At 37.4% G+C, this 18,774-nt stretch overlaps 4 protein-coding genes across 4 annotated transcripts; 2 read left to right on the forward strand and 2 right to left on the reverse strand.

Annotated features, from left to right (window-relative positions):
* Positions 1 to 993: 993 nt before the first annotated feature.
* LOC131785353 (general transcription factor 3C polypeptide 5-like) lies at positions 994 to 6,585 on the reverse strand. The gene is made up of 5 exons (XM_059102239.2): positions 6,201 to 6,585; positions 4,563 to 4,778; positions 3,534 to 3,860; positions 2,643 to 2,955; positions 994 to 2,087 (listed from the first exon to the last, which is right to left on the reverse strand). Exons 1-5 carry the CDS (start codon positions 6,578 to 6,580, stop codon positions 1,815 to 1,817), a joined length of 1,509 nt encoding a protein of 502 aa, XP_058958222.2. The 5' UTR covers positions 6,581 to 6,585; the 3' UTR covers positions 994 to 1,814.
* Positions 6,586 to 6,904: 319 nt separating this feature from the next.
* On the forward strand, positions 6,905 to 13,069 carry LOC131785295 (queuine tRNA-ribosyltransferase catalytic subunit 1-like). Its single transcript, XM_059102154.2, has 9 exons — positions 6,905 to 7,140; positions 7,235 to 7,303; positions 7,420 to 7,473; positions 8,535 to 8,670; positions 9,357 to 9,500; positions 10,910 to 11,048; positions 11,184 to 11,259; positions 12,026 to 12,220; positions 12,804 to 13,069. The coding sequence occupies exons 1-9, from the start codon at positions 6,907 to 6,909 to the stop codon at positions 13,044 to 13,046; spliced, it is 1,290 nt and encodes a 429-aa protein (XP_058958137.2). The 5' UTR covers positions 6,905 to 6,906; the 3' UTR covers positions 13,047 to 13,069.
* A 376-nt stretch (positions 13,070 to 13,445) lies between these two features.
* LOC131785296 (splicing factor C9orf78 homolog) lies at positions 13,446 to 16,752 on the reverse strand. Its single transcript, XM_059102156.2, has 3 exons — positions 16,269 to 16,752; positions 14,639 to 14,907; positions 13,446 to 14,011 (listed from the first exon to the last, which is right to left on the reverse strand). Exons 1-3 carry the CDS (start codon positions 16,682 to 16,684, stop codon positions 13,740 to 13,742), a joined length of 957 nt encoding a protein of 318 aa, XP_058958139.2. The 5' UTR covers positions 16,685 to 16,752; the 3' UTR covers positions 13,446 to 13,739.
* An 88-nt stretch (positions 16,753 to 16,840) lies between these two features.
* On the forward strand, positions 16,841 to 18,759 carry LOC131785297 (UPF0690 protein C1orf52 homolog). The gene is made up of 2 exons (XM_059102157.2): positions 16,841 to 17,324; positions 17,842 to 18,759. Exons 1-2 carry the CDS (start codon positions 16,841 to 16,843, stop codon positions 17,982 to 17,984), a joined length of 627 nt encoding a protein of 208 aa, XP_058958140.1. The 3' UTR covers positions 17,985 to 18,759.
* Positions 18,760 to 18,774: the final 15 nt, after the last annotated feature.

An 18,774-nucleotide genomic window follows, 5' to 3' on the forward strand; every position in this document is an offset into this window, starting at 1 on the left:
TGAGTGAAGAGTGTCAAGTTTCTTCACATTTATTCCAAGATTATTTAAACCATTGTATTCAAATTCATCTGCCCTCGAATATTAAGGGGTTATCATACTTAACTTAAAAAAAAAAAATCAGAGATCGCATTTCCCCGACATGAATGAAAAAAGAAGACATAGTGCTACTTAACATCATTTTTAAGATGTCTACAATTATTTTCGTTTTATCGAAATCAATTGTGAAAATAAATACAATTCTAAAAAAGGGACAGCCGTCTCTAGTCAGTTATTAAAATGGAAGATTTGCTGTAGCTTCTAATCTGCGGTACTGTTCAATTTCATGAAATATTATAATGACAAAAGAATTCCGAGTACATCACATTGCTCATTCAAACAATATGCAAATGATGTTCGGTCAATAAAATGAAGTCTTGACTTTCGTCACTGCGAAAAAATGCTATCCACGTTTCTCAAAGATACACTCAGGTTTTAATTTGCGGTTTTAAAAGATAACAAAATTGTTTCATTATCAATAAGAAAAAGAGATGTAACTTTTGATTCTGTTTTAGAGTATTCCATACCAAATCAGAATTACACAACCATGCCAGAACTTGTCCAGTGTGGTTTCCCACGAGTAAAAATCAGAAGCGTTATACTTCTTTTACGTATCGAAAGATCTTCTTTAACTACCCAGTTGTTTTACACGGAAATAAGTTATTCAACCAGTCAACATAGTCGTGAGAGTTCGAAGAAGTGAAAAAAGAAATAAATGTGGATGAGGGGAAGGGGGAGGGACATGAACCTGTTCCATGCGCTCAGTTAGGGCCTGTCTGCATGGATGTGAGGGACCCCAGGTAGGTAAGGTAACCCTCCTGGCCGTGGTCGAAAAATAGCCCGCGTTTACATACAATCCTACAACCTCAGGATGCCGCGGTGAAGTTAAGGAGTTGACGATGTCATTACGGCGACGTGTGGTAAAACGTTGCCGAAAAGACGTAATTTTTTCTTCGAAGATTTTCGCCAATAGCTCGATGCGTTAACCGTTTCAGACGGTACAACGTCTTCATTTCGGTACATGTGAATGTATAGTTGAGTTCAATGTAAAAACGTGACTCAATCGCTGTCGAGGTTTCAGTGCTAACAGGACGTAAAAATTGGTGTTTTAACGTTTAGACTTTGCATGGGACGGCTAGAAAATGTACGAAAAATTTAACACACTCGTATTTTGTTATTTTTTTCTCATTTGATGTTAGTGTAACACGAACGCCTCCCCGGCTGACAAGGTTACCCTACCCATCAGGCCGGGCAACCCGCCTAGGTGGGTCACCCCACCTATCACGTAAACATGCTCAGGATAAAATGAGAGATTATATGGACAGGCGGGTTACCTCACCTTCCTGGTGTCCCCCACCTCCATGTAAACAGGTCCTTAATAAAACAAGGTGCGATAGTAACCAGCGCGACAGTAAAAAACGCGTTATTTTCTCGACTCGACTCAACCCTCTCTCGTTTTTCGCCCTTCCGTTACTTTTACGCCGTTTAGCATCGTGTTCCGTTTTGCTAACTGAATGCCTGGCACAGGTTAGGTTTTAAAAATCGAACACAAAGAAAGATACAACACAAATTTTTGGGTTGTTGCCTCTGGCGCTGAGTATTGTTCTTAATCAGAACGAAACCTTACATTAGTAGTTTTACACAAAAACACCGAAAAGGAAGGTAAACTAAAAAGTTTTAAGGATTGGCCAAGGATGGGCCAAGGATAGAGAAGAATGACACCGATCGATTATAGTGAACTCCGATTGCTCTAGATGATAAACGGTCACGTATCTCATTTAATCGTCTCCTTCACCATAGTCATCAAAAATATCGTACGCCTCAATATCATCGTCCTGTTCAAGCATTTGCAAGTAGTTTTGAACGCCTTCGTGTCCTGCCCACTCCTCTCCTATGAGTTCTAATTGAGAAGCCGATGCCTCCGTTCCGTCCCCCAGCTGTTCCTGTTTAAGTCTCTCAGCTAGTTCAGTAGTCCGTTGGTAAAGAATGGATCTGATCTGATCACTTGTGCCTGGTAAACACCAACCATCACGCTCGTGACACTCCTCTTCCTAGAGAACAAATAAAAAAAACCCATCTTTTCACAAACGTTATCACTTAAAAACACGCACGCGGAAGAATACACACACATGCACCTTTTGCAGTAGCCAATTTTAACTAAATAGAAATTAAAAGGAATTTTTGCAGCTGAAGAACCTGGTAAGAACAAAGTAGAATCAGACTAAAACCTTGAAAATTCTTAGTTTGCAAATGATAAAAATGACTAGTGAAGTACACTATATTCAACGAGTGGAGAATTTGTGACGATTCGCTCCTGACAAAGTAACTACCATGAAACAATTAGTATGAGAAAGTGAAACCTGAAAAAATAACTAAGGTGTCAACACGGCTTGTACTTCTACCTTACAGATACCTGTGGGGTGCTATCATCAACAAACACAGTTCTTAGTTTACAGTCCTAAATCTACTTGAAGAACCATGCATTCCTTTCCAAGTTTAATACATGTAAGGAACACATGCCAAATATGTTAATAGAATGCAGAAAAAGACATCACAATGTATATATGTTTTCCATTAATGCATTAGTAGTTATTGTAGTAATTTACCTGGCCATCATTTCTGCTGAGGAGTCTTTGAATCTCTGGGTCATGAAGGTCACATACTTGATAAAACAGCTGTTTCTGTATCGGCATTTTGTTAGGAGTAAAGACATATGGTAAATCTGGTTCTTGATTTTGCTTCTCCTCTGCTTTTTTCTCACTGTCCACCATAACAACTTCTTTAGCCAAAGTTCCCTGCACGCTGTTAGTTCTTCTGACCAAATTTGGAAGAACATATTTGCTTAAACTTCTCTTTGCTTTGATTGGAAGATTTTTAGCCCCTTTCCTGCTACCAACACGGAAGTCAAGCATCTGATAACTGTTAGAGGCAAAAATTTTAGACATGGAAAACAAAATAAAGTTTTAATAACATTTTCAATAAGTCTGCAAACTTACTTATGAAGTTCAACATATTCATATTTCTATCCTCACTGTTAAAACAAACTTTTGTTGAAATTGTTCTTGAGAAATGTTATTTGATGAGATTATCAGGAAGTTAGCAACTACTGGTAGTTCAAAATGACTGAAACTGATATCTGCCATTTGAACCCAGAATGGCGAGCAGACCACCATTTTGAATTGCCCTCTTGTGGAAATCTCTCAACACTGGAAATGTTGTACAATAATGATAAACAAACTCTACTGCCCATCATTGAATGAAAAAAGAAAAACAAGGAAGACGTAGTAAATTTTTATCACATTTTTTGTTCTTATATATATATTCTTTAAGTTTTTGCTTTTTCGTTTTCGCTCTTCTATGACAAATAACATACTAGTATATTCAAATACTAGTATATTCAAATTTCTGCATGAAAATATCTGAGTGTGCATAATTTACTGCATCACCTAGAGACAATAATATTATTCAGCTGAATTGTTTATGCAAATTTAACTTACATTTTGGCACTGGGGTCTTTCCGTGGATCATATCCAATTCGCGTCCACAAAGTCCTCCATGGTCCATTAAGCCAATAATAAGCTGTGCAGGCCAGCAGTTGTTTTAGTCTTTCTTGTGATGCACTTGTTATGTGGCATTGTAATGCTGAGCGGGACCAAATAGGCCTGTTGGCAAACAGTTTCTTTGTGACATCCACAAGACCATCTTTTGGCCGATTTGCAATTTCTTCTGCTTTAGGATTTGCAGCAGTGGGAACTTCATGGGTATTAAAATTGATGGCAATTGCATAAACTGGTCTTCTACTTCTCGCTCTTGTTCCAACCAAGCTGGAAACCAGGTAATAACAATTTTAAAGAATGCTAGCTACTTTCAGTAATGATTGACAAGAGCACAAAACAAAATCAAACAAACAAAATGAAATCAAAGACAAGAATATTTACTGGAAACAAGGAGTTTTATAGATCTGTTTTGAATATCTTTACTCCCCAGGCCTCAAAAGTAATTCCCCCCTACTACCTGCCCTTCATTTCCTACAAAACCAGTTCAATGAATTTGTTGTTGTGTAAAATAATACCCCCTTGCTTGATATTTTTCTTAATTCTTGTCACATTATAGTTTTTTGGTAATGTGAGGAGAAGCTGTTTCCTGATCACTTATCAATCTTTGTGGTGAAAGGTTTTCTTAAAGTCAAGTTTATTTGTGTAAGTAGGTAAGCCTTTATACAGGCCTAGTGGCCCATGGGCGCGGCACTTAACTCCGGTTTCATTAGCATGAAGCAGCTAGGAGTATTGCTACTCCCCTGTGGATGGGATACTAGTCCATCGCAGGGTTACCCTCAGCATATTTGCTGGTACCCATTTGTACACCTGGGTGAAGAGAAGCACTGTGAGAGTAAAGTGTCTTGCCTAAGAACACAACACAATGACCCCAGCTAGGGCTCAAACCCAGACCACTCAATCTGGAGTCAAGTGCGCTAACCATGAGGCCACCACGCCTCCAGGTTAAGATCACAAAATGTCTACCTCTACCTTTCTTCATCCTTTTCATTTCCTTGATCAGTTTTATTGCCTCGTGGTGCAGACTCTGCATTGTAGTTGTAGTTTATTGGATGATCAAACCTTGTAAACACTGGAGGTTGTAAATGATAAGGGACATCTTGATTTAATACAGCTCCATCAGTGACTTGTTTCAAGACATCAGGCAAGTCAGGAACAAGGTATTGAAAATCAGCCATAACTTCAAACCTAAAAATAAACAGGTACCAGATGTAACATAAAAAGAGCTTGTTTCTGTGGAACTTATATACCACTAACTTTCAGCATCAAATCCAAGTATAACATTATACCTATCAATCAACTGTTGAACCTAAGAATTTAAAATGTTACTAATATACTGTGGTTCAAAACCTTCTCATGAGGCTGAGTTAATCTGTAGTCCAAAGAGTACTAAAAGTTGCACATTAAAAGTACTGGATCTTTCTGTGGCTTTTTGGAAGATTTCAAACAACTCACAAGAAGAGACATGAAACACCTTGAGATCTTTTTCCCCTTTAATTTAAGCAAGTCTTGATAAAAATGATTGATATGGCTTATCATATACCACATTTCCAGAAAAAAGATTTTGAGTTTCCAAGAACAAACTGACTCAGATTTCCGTAACCAGTAACCAAATGTCCTTTCTGAGGACTTTTGTGAAACTCAAGTAGCAGCTTTGCATGTCAACAAATGGAAGATTTTGCTGAGAAATAAAATGATCAGTTAAGCAAGTGTTACAAATTAAGGGGATTAAATTTAATGATCATTTTCTGAAGTTTAACATGGAAAAATCCATTTGAAGCCATTTTATCCTGAATTGCTTTATGTTATTCTCTGGTGGGTGCTTTACTGAGATAGCCACCTACTTCAAATCTTATTGAAAGCACTGATAAATATAAGGTATTATAAAATGGTTCATCAGTTTTTACAGTCTGTCATTGGAATTACCATATGGTTATAGGAATAATTAAACTTAAGTATTGTCTTTTGGCACACAGTTATGATGGCAGGTATCCACCCTTCTCTCTATCTAGGCCAATGGAATTGCCAACAAAGATCACCCTTTACAGGAGTGGCTGGGCAGGAAGAAGGGGAAGGAGGGAGTGGAACATGGAACACTAACACACCAAGTCTTACCAAATGAGAAACTAAAGTATCTTAAGGTTGATAAATATTAATACCAAGTACATAGAGTATTTTTGTATAGAAACTAGTGTCTTCATGCCTAATACTAAAAATTCATGATGCAAGAGATAATTTTCACCATTAGGGTGATAAGAAAATATTACTTGTAAAACCTATACCTAGGAGAAAAACAAGACCCAAGAGCCTATGGGACTACAGGTCTGTTTTAGAATAGTATGGCAGGGTTATACAGAAATCTTTCAGTGTTTCCTTACCCGGTAATTTTAACCTTGGTCAAACGTACATTTACCTACCTACGGTGGAATCCTTGTAATTAAGAATTCAGTAGGGAATTAACTATCTCTTCTTCACAAAACAATAAGTGATTAACAGCACCATATCCAAATTATTTGGTAGTTAAATTCAGCCCAGATTCCGTTTTCCTAACACCGCTTTCCCATATTGGTAAAGTGTATACCATACATTATCAAGTTGATATACACTTACTTGAATGAATTTCCAACTATCCCCAATATCTCCTGTTCATATTTCACTACTTCCGTCTCACCGTTTCCTCGTTGTTGCTTTTTCTTTCGCCGTTTCACTCTCAGTAGTAAGTTTGCAGTAGCATACCGATCACCACACAATGAATGAGCGTAAGGATCTTCAGGACGAAATGACAATTCTAATCGTCGCGTAGGAATTGAGTAAGTCCTTGACACTGCTTCCTCACCTCCTAGGGTTTCAAGCATGTGATTTTCATCTTTTATAAAACCTGGATATTCTATTCCGACGAATTTGACTTGATTTACTGTGATCTGCCCATTGTTTGAGGAAGAAAGATCTCCAGTTGCAGGGTTCTCTGAGATTCCTACGCTTTCCGCCATTTTGTTTGTTCTCAAACTCTCAACCGCTGATTATAAATACTGGGGACGTAGATGATTTTTAAAAAATAAATAAAGAAGAGGCGGGGGAGGGCTGGGAAAGCCGGGATAGGGAATGTGTTCGTTTTAGTTACATTTGAAAGCTTCAATATGTTTGGAAATTTATTTAAGCAGTACCATATGATTTATAAGACGATTCTATGCAATCAAAAGAAGATCAGTCGATTGCAGTTAACAAATTATTTCACTTCGGTCCAAAACCAACAAACATAGCTTACCCCTCCCCTACCGGTGTTTTATATTACTACCAGTCAGCGGTCTAAATCAACATGGCGGACGAGAAGTGCCTTGAAACGTGTGCCTTGAGTTACAAAGTTATAGCAGAATGCTCCACAACAAAGGCTCGAACTGCTATTCTAACTTTGCCACATTATGAAGTAAAAACTCCAGTATTTATGCCTGTAGGAACTCAGGGAACAATGAAGGGTTTGACCTCTAAACAACTTACAGAGCTGGACTGTCAGATTATTCTTGGGAACACGTACCACCTTGGAATGAGACCGGTAGAGAGAACAAGAGATCAGGAGCATTTTAATTGCATTATTATACGGTTCTAGCTCTTAAAAATCAGTTCATGAGATAAATTTTAACACACAGGGCACAGAGATATTGGAAAAAGCCGGGGGACTACATGGATTTATGAATTGGAAGAGAGCCTTATTAACGGTAAGTTGCCTGCCAAAATATTAATATTGCCTGAGTCGAAACACGCTTTAAGAGAAAAGAACAGTAATTGTTTCGAGTGGTTAACAAATTATTATTTACTTGTTTCCAACATAAAGGACAGTGGTGGATTTCAGATGGTATCTTTATTGAAATTAGCTGAAATTACTGAGGTAAGCCACTCCGGTCTTACAACCCTTTTTACTTCTGTTTCTCCCTGACTCATTTTCGCACAAGTGTTCTCCTTGTCAAATTTAAATATTGTCATTGAAATTTCTTCCCAGCCAACAATTTTTCTTGGACTTACCATCTGAAGTTGGTCAGTACAAAATGCAGACTGTAGACCAGGTACAAAATGCAGACTAGGTAAAAAATGCAGACTGAGAATTTAAACTGTTTTTTCCATCTGATACATGATAAAATGGCATCTCACAACTTACCGAGTGTCACAGAATTTTTTTTTCAAGGAATGTCTTTCACAATCATTTGCATTATTACAAGTGGAATTTTGTAACATGGTACATACACTGATTTTTACATATTAATATTTGTGGAGTTACCAAACAGATGAGAGATAAACAAATGGCCCATCAATCAGTGAGTGTACACCCCTGAATTTTGAAAATAAACCAAATTGAAGAAACAGTTTTGATCATGGTCTGCATTTTTGTCATCAAGATGAACACATATTGGTTAAAAAGATGATGAGTATGGAACGCGTGCAAAGCTTTCAATTGTTTCTCAAAAATTGCGCCTGTTAATTATTCAATTCTGACATCTTGCATGTGAAGTGAAAAGACTATATGAAGACTTGAAATTCTATTAAGAACAATTGTGTCTGCTTAGTGAAAAACTGAAAACAACAGCCACTTTGTTATAAAACAAAATATACAAGGAAAAAGGCAAGGAATATTCCATAATAGTGCAAATGATTGTGAAAGGTGATCGCGGAAAAGGGATTGTGTGACACTTGGTAAGTTGTAAGATGACATATTATTACATATCAGACAAAAAAACAGTTTAAATTCTCAGTGTGTACTTTGCAACCAGTCTGCATTTTGTATGCAGTCTTAATTTTGTACTGACTGCATCTGAAGTAGAGGAAGAAACAAATTGAGCTGATTGAAATACCTAAAATAAAGAGAAAAATCTGAACCCCCCATAAACGGAGACGGATTTTACCAGTAAAGATTTATATGTGCACACAGAGATTCCTTTAATTTCTTTTTCAAAGGAAGGTGTTAAGTTCCAGTCTCCCCATGATGGTAAAGAAATGCTACTTACCCCTGAGAAGTCAACTGAGATCCAGAATTCCATAGGAGCTGATATCATAATGCAGCTGGATGATGTGGTCAGCAGTACTACAACAGGTAACCTGAATCAGTATGGCAACCTTGGCAATCTGCTTACAATCTCTTTCAAAGATTTGTCATTTTCAGCCTGACTGTTCAATGGCAAATATAGCAGATACTTAATATGCTCATAACTGAGCTATCTTTAATGAAAATGTATCTAAGAGTATGAAAAAGAATGAAATGGAAGTGGAGTTGATGCACAGTGGTAAATGTAATCCTACAACCAGTGACAACTAGAGGATAAGACCTTTTGAATCATAATTACGAATATTTTTGTGAAGCCCCTGTAGATGATTCCAGTAACAATAGCATCAATAAGAGATGTTGTTTGTACCAGGAAGGTAAATAGATTAGCCTGCTAGTTGGTATGGTAGGGTTATTACTCGTTAGGTCAACTTTTTACAAACATCTTTGCTTTACTCAAATCTTCAAAAAGGAGAGAAATGAGAGAAAACTTATAGGATCCTATATTTCAACCATGAACTAAATTCTGTTCATTTTACCATTGAATCATTAAGACAGATCAAATAAATACAGATTGAACAATATTTATCCTGATGCCAAAATGAACTAGTGACCCCAGATTTGGACAAGAGTAGAACTTAAAAAGTCCCTTACCATCCCAAAAAGTAAATCTTATCCTATCTTATAGAAATGTTTCAGTCAATCCTTTGGCTAAAATCCAATCATTGCCTCTGTAGGTCCAAGAGTTGAAGAGGCCATGTTGCGCTCAATCCGATGGTTGGACAGATGTATATCAGCCCATGCTAAGCCAACACAGCAAAACCTTTTTGCAATAATACAGGGAGGATTAGATCCAGAACTTAGAAAGACTTGTATAAGAGGTACTTTGTTTTACAAGCATCATCCATCATCAGTTCATCTGATTTATCTATTAATCCTAACCATTACAATTTCCTCAAATGTTATTGGAGCATTAGCTGCTTTAATTTTCACTAATAAGTCCATTCAGTTGTAATCAGACTGTTGGCTGTAATCAGACACTGGTAATTGGACAGTTGGAGCTTCCAATCAAACTGAGTCCACTCAGCTAAATTTACCAATCACAGAATTTATCACAATAACCATTATGATAGCAACAACCACTTTTCCTGAAGAACTACTGGGGAATTTCCAAAATGGAAGAATTTTTACTATAGACATTATCTCTACTGGAGATGTTTAATTCCTAAATGTATTTGTTTTTTTCAGAAATGGTAATGGTGATAATTAATTGGTAACAGGACTTTGTGTCATCTAGTTCTGTCTGCAATCATTTTGATACTTGTGATTGACAAATTGGACTACCACTTGGTGGATGTCCGATTTTGTTAATTGCTCATATGATTACAGACCTTATCAATAAAGGGCAAAATTACTGAGCGCTGATTGGTTGAGAGAGAGGGCATTTTTTCTTAATCAAGGGCATTTTTAGTAATCAAGAGAGGGCATGATTACCTGTTAATGATTGGCTAATCCGTTGCATAGCAACCGTTCGTTATCTTGAAATTTGTTAAAAATAGACTGCGCGCATGATTTTCCTTGGTATAAATTTTGCCCTTTATTGATAAACAAGTAATCCCATGAGACCTCGTACTATTAAGGATTAATTGCACTTGAGTTTTCAAAATTTTCCAAATTGCCCTCGTCGCTTTGCGACTCGGGCAATTTTGGAAAATTTTGAAAACTCTCGTGCAATTAATCCTTAATAGTACTTGGCCTCATGTGATTACCTATACAAATTTGAGGAAACAAAGTCCCCTCACCATTATTGATTGTATCTGAAGTTTATCTGATTATTTGCAACTTAATTTTGGATGAAAAAGAAAGTCTGCCCTTGAGCCTAACTGTCAACATGTTGTCCAAGTTTATCCTGGCTCCCACAGCATAACAGGGCAGTGCAGGGGTAGTGCCACCTCTTCTGCCTGAGATGCTGCCCCATTGTACATGCAGGTCATAACTTTACCCTTCTATTTTGTCTGGTTCCTCAATATTTCATTGTTACCCATTTGTACTCCAGGGTAGGGCACTGTGGGTTTATAGTGTCTTGTCTAAGAACACACCAAAATTACTTGGATAGAGCTTGGATCTTGACCTTTCAGCCCTGAGTCCAAGCAGTTTGGTTAGCTAATCACTGGGCTAATGCAAGTAGCTAAATCATGTAGGAAGTACAGTAACCCATAAGATTGATAAAATTTTGAAATGTTTTCAACAGTTGCTATATGATCAAATTTATTGAATATTCATTTCTTAGAGATGGTTAAACGTAACACACCTGGTATTGCCATTGGTGGCCTTAGTGGTGGAGAAGAGAAGTCTTTATTTTGGAAAACTGTTACACTGTGCACAGATCATCTACCAAAGAGCAAACCAAGATATCTTATGGGTGTAGGGTAAGGGTCATGTGCAAAGATTGCTTGGTGTTCATAAGAAAAAAATTACTGGAAAATCATTCTGGCAATGTATCAAGATTAATTTCCTAATTTTTTCATATTCTGTTTTATAATTATCTCTTTTATTTTCTCAAGCTATGCTGTGGATCTTGTAGTTTGCTGTGCTTTGGGAGTTGACATGTTTGACTGTGTCTATCCAACCAGAACAGCAGTAAGTAGAGTGAACATACTGTACAGTCAAGCATGACTCAACAGAGTGGAGTATTTAATGTGTTATCGTTAATTTATTCTAATCTAAATAACCTATGTTTTATTTTCTGTAAGAGTCTTTTAGGTATCTTCTTGAATTTTTTCCATAATAATGATAAGGATATTCTCAATGGAGAACGATCAGTAAACATTTGCTGAGAATATAGGTATCAAATTTCATATAAGTTTTGTCCAGTCATTTTGACTTGAAGTGCATTACTTCTAAACTCTGACAAAAAAAAAATTAGATCAATCAGGATAAATAAGATTAAAATAGTGTTGTAATGGGATCCAGTTTTAAAACATATTTGCTCATTAACCCTGAATCCAGCATCATATGAAGAATGTGCATGCACAGTTGTGCTGTTATTTGATCATGCTAAGCCGGTCTCCACCCCTGAGTTTCCTCCTCGCTCTTACCCAGTAATAAAAAATAAATAAATCTTAGGGAGTGTTAAGTGTAATTGTTCAGGGTTTCTTACTCTCAAAGCCAAATTTGGATTTTTTTGTTTCATACGTCTTGCTCCTACAGTACTTGCCTATAATTTCCCTAAAGGATCTTCAGGATTTTGAGGATCCTATCAAGGATTGTAATAGAGAAATATTTATTATGATCTTCAATACTCATGCCAAGATCTTCAAGGGTCTTTCAACCAGAATTTTGAAGATCATTGTACTGATAATCCACTCGTAAAGCTACTGACTGATTTTTTTTCTTACAAATCCAGAGATTTGGCACAGCCCTGGTACCTTGGGGTCAACTTCACTTAAAGAATAAACAATATGCAACAGACTTTGAACCTATTGACAGAGACTGCAGATGCTTGGCTTGTAAACATCACACCAGGGCTTACATCAACTCTTTGCTAGGCAGAGAAGAGGTTGCTTGTCATTTGTTGACAATTCATAACATTTATTATCAGGTATGCTGAACAATGACAAATAGTGATATCTTGTAAGCAGGCCCTCATTATTGGGGCTGCAGCACAACCATTCCTTTGCCTGCAGGAAAGTTTGAGGCCTTTTGCAAAGCAACAAGCAAGAGGTCTGCAATGGGTCTGGAACTGATATTGGTACCAGACCCCAGCAAACTCCTCCCGACTAGTCTCAAATCTTCCAGCAGGGGGAAAAACATATATCCTGTCGCACTAACAATGAGGGTTACAAGTGTGTGGGAGAGATTAAAAGGAAACATATGATGTGACTAGTTGCCAGAACAATGAATTCAAAGTGTTAGAGTGTGGTTCAGGTTTGATTCCTGAACCTTTAATTATAAATTGGGTTGATTTTTCTCCTACTCTGAGGGTTCCCTACATGAAATTTTGCTCCCTTTCCAAAAGCCAATGTGATATATAGAGAAATTCCATCAGCTATTCTTCAGAGTAGGAATAAGAAATGTGTTGGTACAATTTTTAAATTTTAAAAATTTCATTCAGTAAAAATATTCAAGTTTATTTGCTTTGACTTAATTATTTTGGTTTCTATTTTTTTTCCATTTTGTTTCAGATGAAGTTGATGCATGATATAAGAGGAAGTATCAAGGAGGACAAATTTCCTGAATTTGTGCACAAATTTATGAAAAGGATGTTTCCAGATGAAATTTTTCCTGTCTGGGCCAAAGAAGCTCTTGCTTCTGTCAATATCTTCTTGAAAACTCAGGAAATCATCAAAAGTAAAGAAGATAAAGTGTGGAATCAAAATGACTCTGCCTCTTCTGGTGAATGTGATTCGTCAACATTAAATCTTTAAAAATAAAAATTTGCCCAAAGACATTGTCAAGTGTGAGTGATGTTTGACAAAGTGAACAACATAAAATACTTTCATGAACTTTGCTCAACATATTAGCAGTAAAAATTACAAAACTAGCTGCAATGGCCACTTGAAAATACCGAGCATCCCATCCTGGGAAACATAGGCTTGATAGTAGCTGCTGTTTGAGAAAAAAGGCTGTACACCTTCTGTAAAGGTAGAAGGAGACTTGTACTAAACTTAAGAGAGTGGTATCAACTTGTGTCCTTTAGATGTGGATGAAGTGTGGCAGTTTTGGGGCTCTTGAGTTACAAGACTTAACTGTTTAGTGTATTTTAGTGAGGTACAAAAAATGTTCTTTTAACCTTGAAAGCCGCCAGAAGAAAACAGTCTTCTCTATCTTGTAGACATATTTATTGAGGAGCATTGAAGGGAAAAATTCTTCAATAGATGTAAAATATGAGGAATTATTTTAAAATACAGTTAGGAATTCAAGTGTATGTAGTTGTAGAACTCTTTAAGGGGCCACAAGTGCTGAAGAATTAACCTTGATAGGAGAGTAAATTTCTGCTGCCTGTCTGTTTCTGTTCACCTGTTGTATGATGCAATTTTATCTTTTCCTCAGTCTTTTAAACAAAGCTGTGATTCACAAGCAGTAAGGCACTGTCATAGGAAACATCATACAGAGATACCTTACTGATACCTCCATGAGTCTCTTGCTCGTTTCTTAAATTTCTCATAAAAGAAATCGTCAGTGGCTTTTTCAACTTTGTCACCAGTTCTCTTCTTGTTTGAAGCAGCAGCTACAGGAACGTCAGTTTCATGTGCTTTGCTGCTTGATGCTGATGAAGTGTCATCTGCCCTTACTGTTGGTTTTCTAATTACTTTCTCTTGTTCTTGTGCCTTGTCTCTTGCTGCAGCAGCTCTCTTGCTTTCTGCATCAATATTCTTTTGCTCATCATAAACTGGAAACACATTCACATTCACATCAGTTCTTAATATCAAGTGATTTTAGTGTGTTTGGCACAAAAGTCATACAGCCACTTGTGCCCCATACAAATGGTTGTGATTCAATTTAAGCCTTGTAACACTGTTAACTACTTGGCTCTGGTCGCAGACCCCCATTCAAATCAGCTTGAAGCTGAACTGGGCCAACCTGGTTGAATATTGCCAATAAATAAAATAACAATTGGAAGGTGTTCAATTTTTTTCTCAAGCAAAATGAAGCAAAATAGTTTCTTCACCAGACTAGCATTTTCATAATGCCCTCCACTTTTCACGCTACTAAATTTTGATGTTTTTCCCAATTGTCCAGACTGAAAAATCCAAAAATGTACAGGGAAGCCAAATTGGGAAGTTCATGTTTTTGAACAAAAAAGGCATTAGTGTTGATGGGGCCTCAGTTTGATAAACATAATTATCAACCCTCAAGATAGCTTTGCTTCAAAGTTGAGCTAGTAATTAAACTTCACCTTTTCAAACTCATTGCACCATTTAATTTACCTTCCTTGACTTTAGATAGTTAATTTCTCCATGTTTGTTCTTATTCATCCTGTCAACATGCAAAAATTATAAATTGAAACATAGCTTACATCTACTATGCAGCATGAAGTTCACCGCCATGTTGGTTGGAACCATCTCCGTTGGTTCTTTTGATTTCTTGTACCTTTGTTCCTCGATCACAGCTTGTTTAGCTGCTTCTGTAGCCTCAATGTTCCTTATTTTTGCGTCAATGCCAAGATCCACCTCAGGAATACCAGATAACATCTGATTCGAGAGCATTTCTTCTGATGCCATTATCTTTGACCTGACATTGATATGTTCTGGAACCTGATACAGCAAATCTTCCTTTGATTTTGGCCTGCAAAAGTTTACATAATCGGCAGTAATAAAAACCAGTAAATAAATCACACTCTTTCTGTGTTTATATGGGAATCCCTAAGGGGGCTGAAGCTGCTGGCACCATGACAGACTACATTCCAATCTGACTGGGATCAAAAATGATCACAGGTCTTATCATAATATGGGATCCCAAACCTTGGCCTAGCAGCCTTTGTAAATAGCTTTGACATCCTTCACTCAAGCATCTGCCACACTACTTCTCCTACAGCCTACAACTTTTAAAACAAGTAAACTCAGTCTGGGAAAGATTCCAGACTGACTTTGACTTTGAATCACCATTCCACTTAAAACAACCAAATCACTGAAACTTCAGCCCCAAAAAAGACATAACAACAATAATAACAACCATCCTTGCACCAAAAATCTCAGTTGGTCAGTAAAGAAATCTACCTGATACCCCATTTTTTTAGGAAAAATTATGATCCTGGTTTACCTTTTTTCAGTAAATTCAGTAAATCACAGAGGTCAGCAAAGAAAAATTGGGTTCAGATACGTTTAAAAAGTGGTATGGACAGCATGATTTCAGCTGTTTAAAACAGAAATATTCTATGACATTTTGTGAATAAAAATGACCTGAGAACTTCCACTTCACCAAAAAATGGGGGTCCAGACCCCCAGGTCCAGACCATGTTTTAGTTGCAAACCACCCAAGCTAGTACTGAGTTGTGCACTTTTACCAAGCATATGTATTTCACAGTATGATGCTGAGTTAACCTTTCTGATAATAAATCTGTCCCAACAAAAAATTGACTAGATCTACCTTGAAATTAAAAGAACCTTGTAGAGAGACAAGCTTACAACAAAAGCTATGTCTGAAAAGAAAATTAAAGTGAATGGTTCTCTTCTAAAATTCTACCTTCCTCACTGTATTGTTGAAAGAAAAGTTTGGCAATGAGAAAATGAGTCCTTGGTTTGAGGTCGCAGTTGAAACATGCTACGACACTCTCTTGAACAAGCTGAAATAGGAATGAGGAAAGTGCTACAGACCTAAATTTTTCAACATTTTGAGACCAGAGACACATATAGCCCTAAAACTTGAAAAAACACTGGTCCACTTAGTTTACACTGGCAAAAATCTGAGCTCCATTCTCCTTTGTAGGCAGGTTTGCACCACTAATTTTTCCTTCTTATGAACTACCTTTGAATCTCACCAATATGACTCAGGAACTGTCGGCAATTTTGATTGACAGTTTTGATTAGGTAGGGGCACAGAGAAGGGTATCAGTTGTAATAGACTGACTCAGTCATTGCAATACCCCAAGATAAACTTACTATTCACACGTGCAAAGACACATTTCAAAATAAAAATTAGCTACCCACTTGTTTTGAACAGTTTTATCCAGTGCAACACCTTTCCTCTTCGCCATCTCTTCTTCAATGTATTTTAACATATGAGTATCTTCATCTCTTCGGTTTGTTTCAGCGGCAAAATTTGCTCCTAAGTTAATCGATTTCTCTTTGTCTTCCCCTTCTCTGTCACGATTTCTATCCTGGATCAAATCGTTCACCTGAACAAGCCCGCCTGTTTTCAGTTTAAAAGGATCACTCTCTACTTCTTCTTCTGGTGCAAGAGTTTTTCCAAGAGCAAGGGCCACAGCCGAAACTCCAGCTTGTCGCTTCCGAAATCGTTGTAGTTCTTTCCTTTCCTCTAACGCCTCGCTCGTTAAAGATGTTTCTTGCTGATCATCGTCACTTTCTTCCGCTTCGCGGCGCTTTCGATAGTTTCTCTGAGGCATTTTACCCGTCGAATTTTTTACAGATAACGGAGAAGTACTGTCATAAAAAGAGGATAAGACATGACATCTTTTTGTAAGGGATAAAACTTTGAGAACCTGGGTTTGACTTTATGCAGAGCCGCTGCTCATTGTTACCATGTATTCACAAAATTCAAGATGGCGGACGAACCGTTAAACAAGGAGGTAAACAGTGCCGATAAAGATCCGCTGTCATTCTTTACTGCCGGAGATTCCAGCTCGACCTCAGACTCTGAAAACGAAAGCGATGTTAGGGATGACGATCAAGACAAATTGAAATCCAAGAGCCCAGCAGGTAATGCATCAGCACTCAAGACAAAGCTTCCTTCACCGACGACTTTGTTCGCAACAGTTGGGAGACCAGCTTTCCTTGAAACTAAAGAGGAGAGCTACGTCGATTGGAACTCGCTGTCAAAACGATACGAACCAAACACCTATTCAGCTCCTCCCGTACAATTTCCTCCTGTGACGGAAAGCAGCAGAGATAGTGAAGAATACGAAGATGCTGTCATTTCTTCTGCTCCAGTCAAATACGGCAAGGAGATCTCTGACATACAAAAGCACTTAGTTGTTCACGAAAAAAGATCAGTCACTACCGCCTTAAACATCTTGAAAGAAAGAGGTAAGATACTACACCCAAGAATGGCTTGTCGTTAACGTTGCTATTTCTGGGACAAATTTTCTCTGCCTCTCTTGCAGAGAAGCTTTTCATTGTTTCGTATTCCTCAAGCTCCCAGAAACAAAAGCTTGCTTGTAAACGGCTCTATAGAGTGTGTTCCCCTTTCTAGAGGGTTGAGGTAAAACAAAGAAACAAACAAACAAATAAAAAAAAGCAAAAAAAGTCTCTCTTCTCATAGTCTTCTTCGCCGCCGTGAATCTCTTTAGCGTCGTGTAGCTTGATGTATTCGAACTACGATTACTAAGGAGACTACGCTTCTCGTAAAGGGAACAAATATTAGGTTTGGAATACGCTTATTATAAGCTGTTGTCGCTGAGTTTGTGTGTATGAACTTGAGAAGCGTTGTTCGAAATTGTTCTCGATCATATGCTTGTTCGTGAATTGTTTTTCTTTTAATCAAACCAGCTCAGGTAAAAGAGAGAGGCGGAAATATTCATTGCTTTGAAATTTGTTCTTTTAGGAGAAAGTGCTCCAAAGAAACAGAAAACGGAAAATTTTAAGCAAAAAGAGAAAAGAAAACGCGATCAAGGACAGACTTCTAGAGGAAAGAGTTATGTGGAGGAAGAAAAGAGAATATTACGCCAAGACTTTGCTGCTGATTAACCATTACTCACTATACGCGGTGGCCGTCAGACGCCTGCTAAATGACTCGATAACCTTTGTTTCAAGTTTCGGGAGAAAAGATATCCCAAATTGCACTTTTTCTACCGTGAAGTCAAGGGTTACACTGTATACAAGCTTCGTGTGTGAAAAAAGCGATTTTAATTCGTGAATCGAGATATATTACGTTTTTAACCGAAATGTAGAGAACCCTTTTACATGTGAAACACAAGCAAGCTTTAAATTTTAGTTCATAGGATACTGCTAAAGGGGTTCGAAACACTAGCAATAATATCCTCTCTCTATGCACAATCATTTTGTAATTATATACACCATAATCTTCTGCTGTAGACTGTCCACTTTTTTGAATTCGCTATGAATTATAATTTGGGAATTTCAAATGCTCACCTCAGCCTCTGGATTCGAAGCCAGAAGTCAATTAAACCTCACTAAACAGATCATTACTTCTCGTCAATAATTTTTTTTCTACATTTTCTGCACCTGACAGTCTACTATGGGCGGAAATTAAGTAAAATTGCGAACACAATTAAAATCCATTCGAAGGAAAAATAATTTACGGGAGGTACGGGAAAAGAAAAAGAAAGCAGAAAGAGGAAAACCGCCCAAAGGACGAAGATGCTTGAATGAGACATCATAACATGAATGACTTGCTCAACCTCGCGGTTACATCCGGTTGGGAAAGGCAATATCTCATGAATCTAAGACTTTTTGCACAAGTTCTTTCAGAATTGAATATTTTGAAAAAGTCCGGAGCTGACGGATGTTCTGGCGA

Source organism: Pocillopora verrucosa, chromosome 4 (genome assembly GCF_036669915.1).
Source record: "Pocillopora verrucosa isolate sample1 chromosome 4, ASM3666991v2, whole genome shotgun sequence".
In the NCBI taxonomy this organism is placed as follows: domain Eukaryota; kingdom Metazoa; phylum Cnidaria; class Anthozoa; order Scleractinia; family Pocilloporidae; genus Pocillopora; species Pocillopora verrucosa.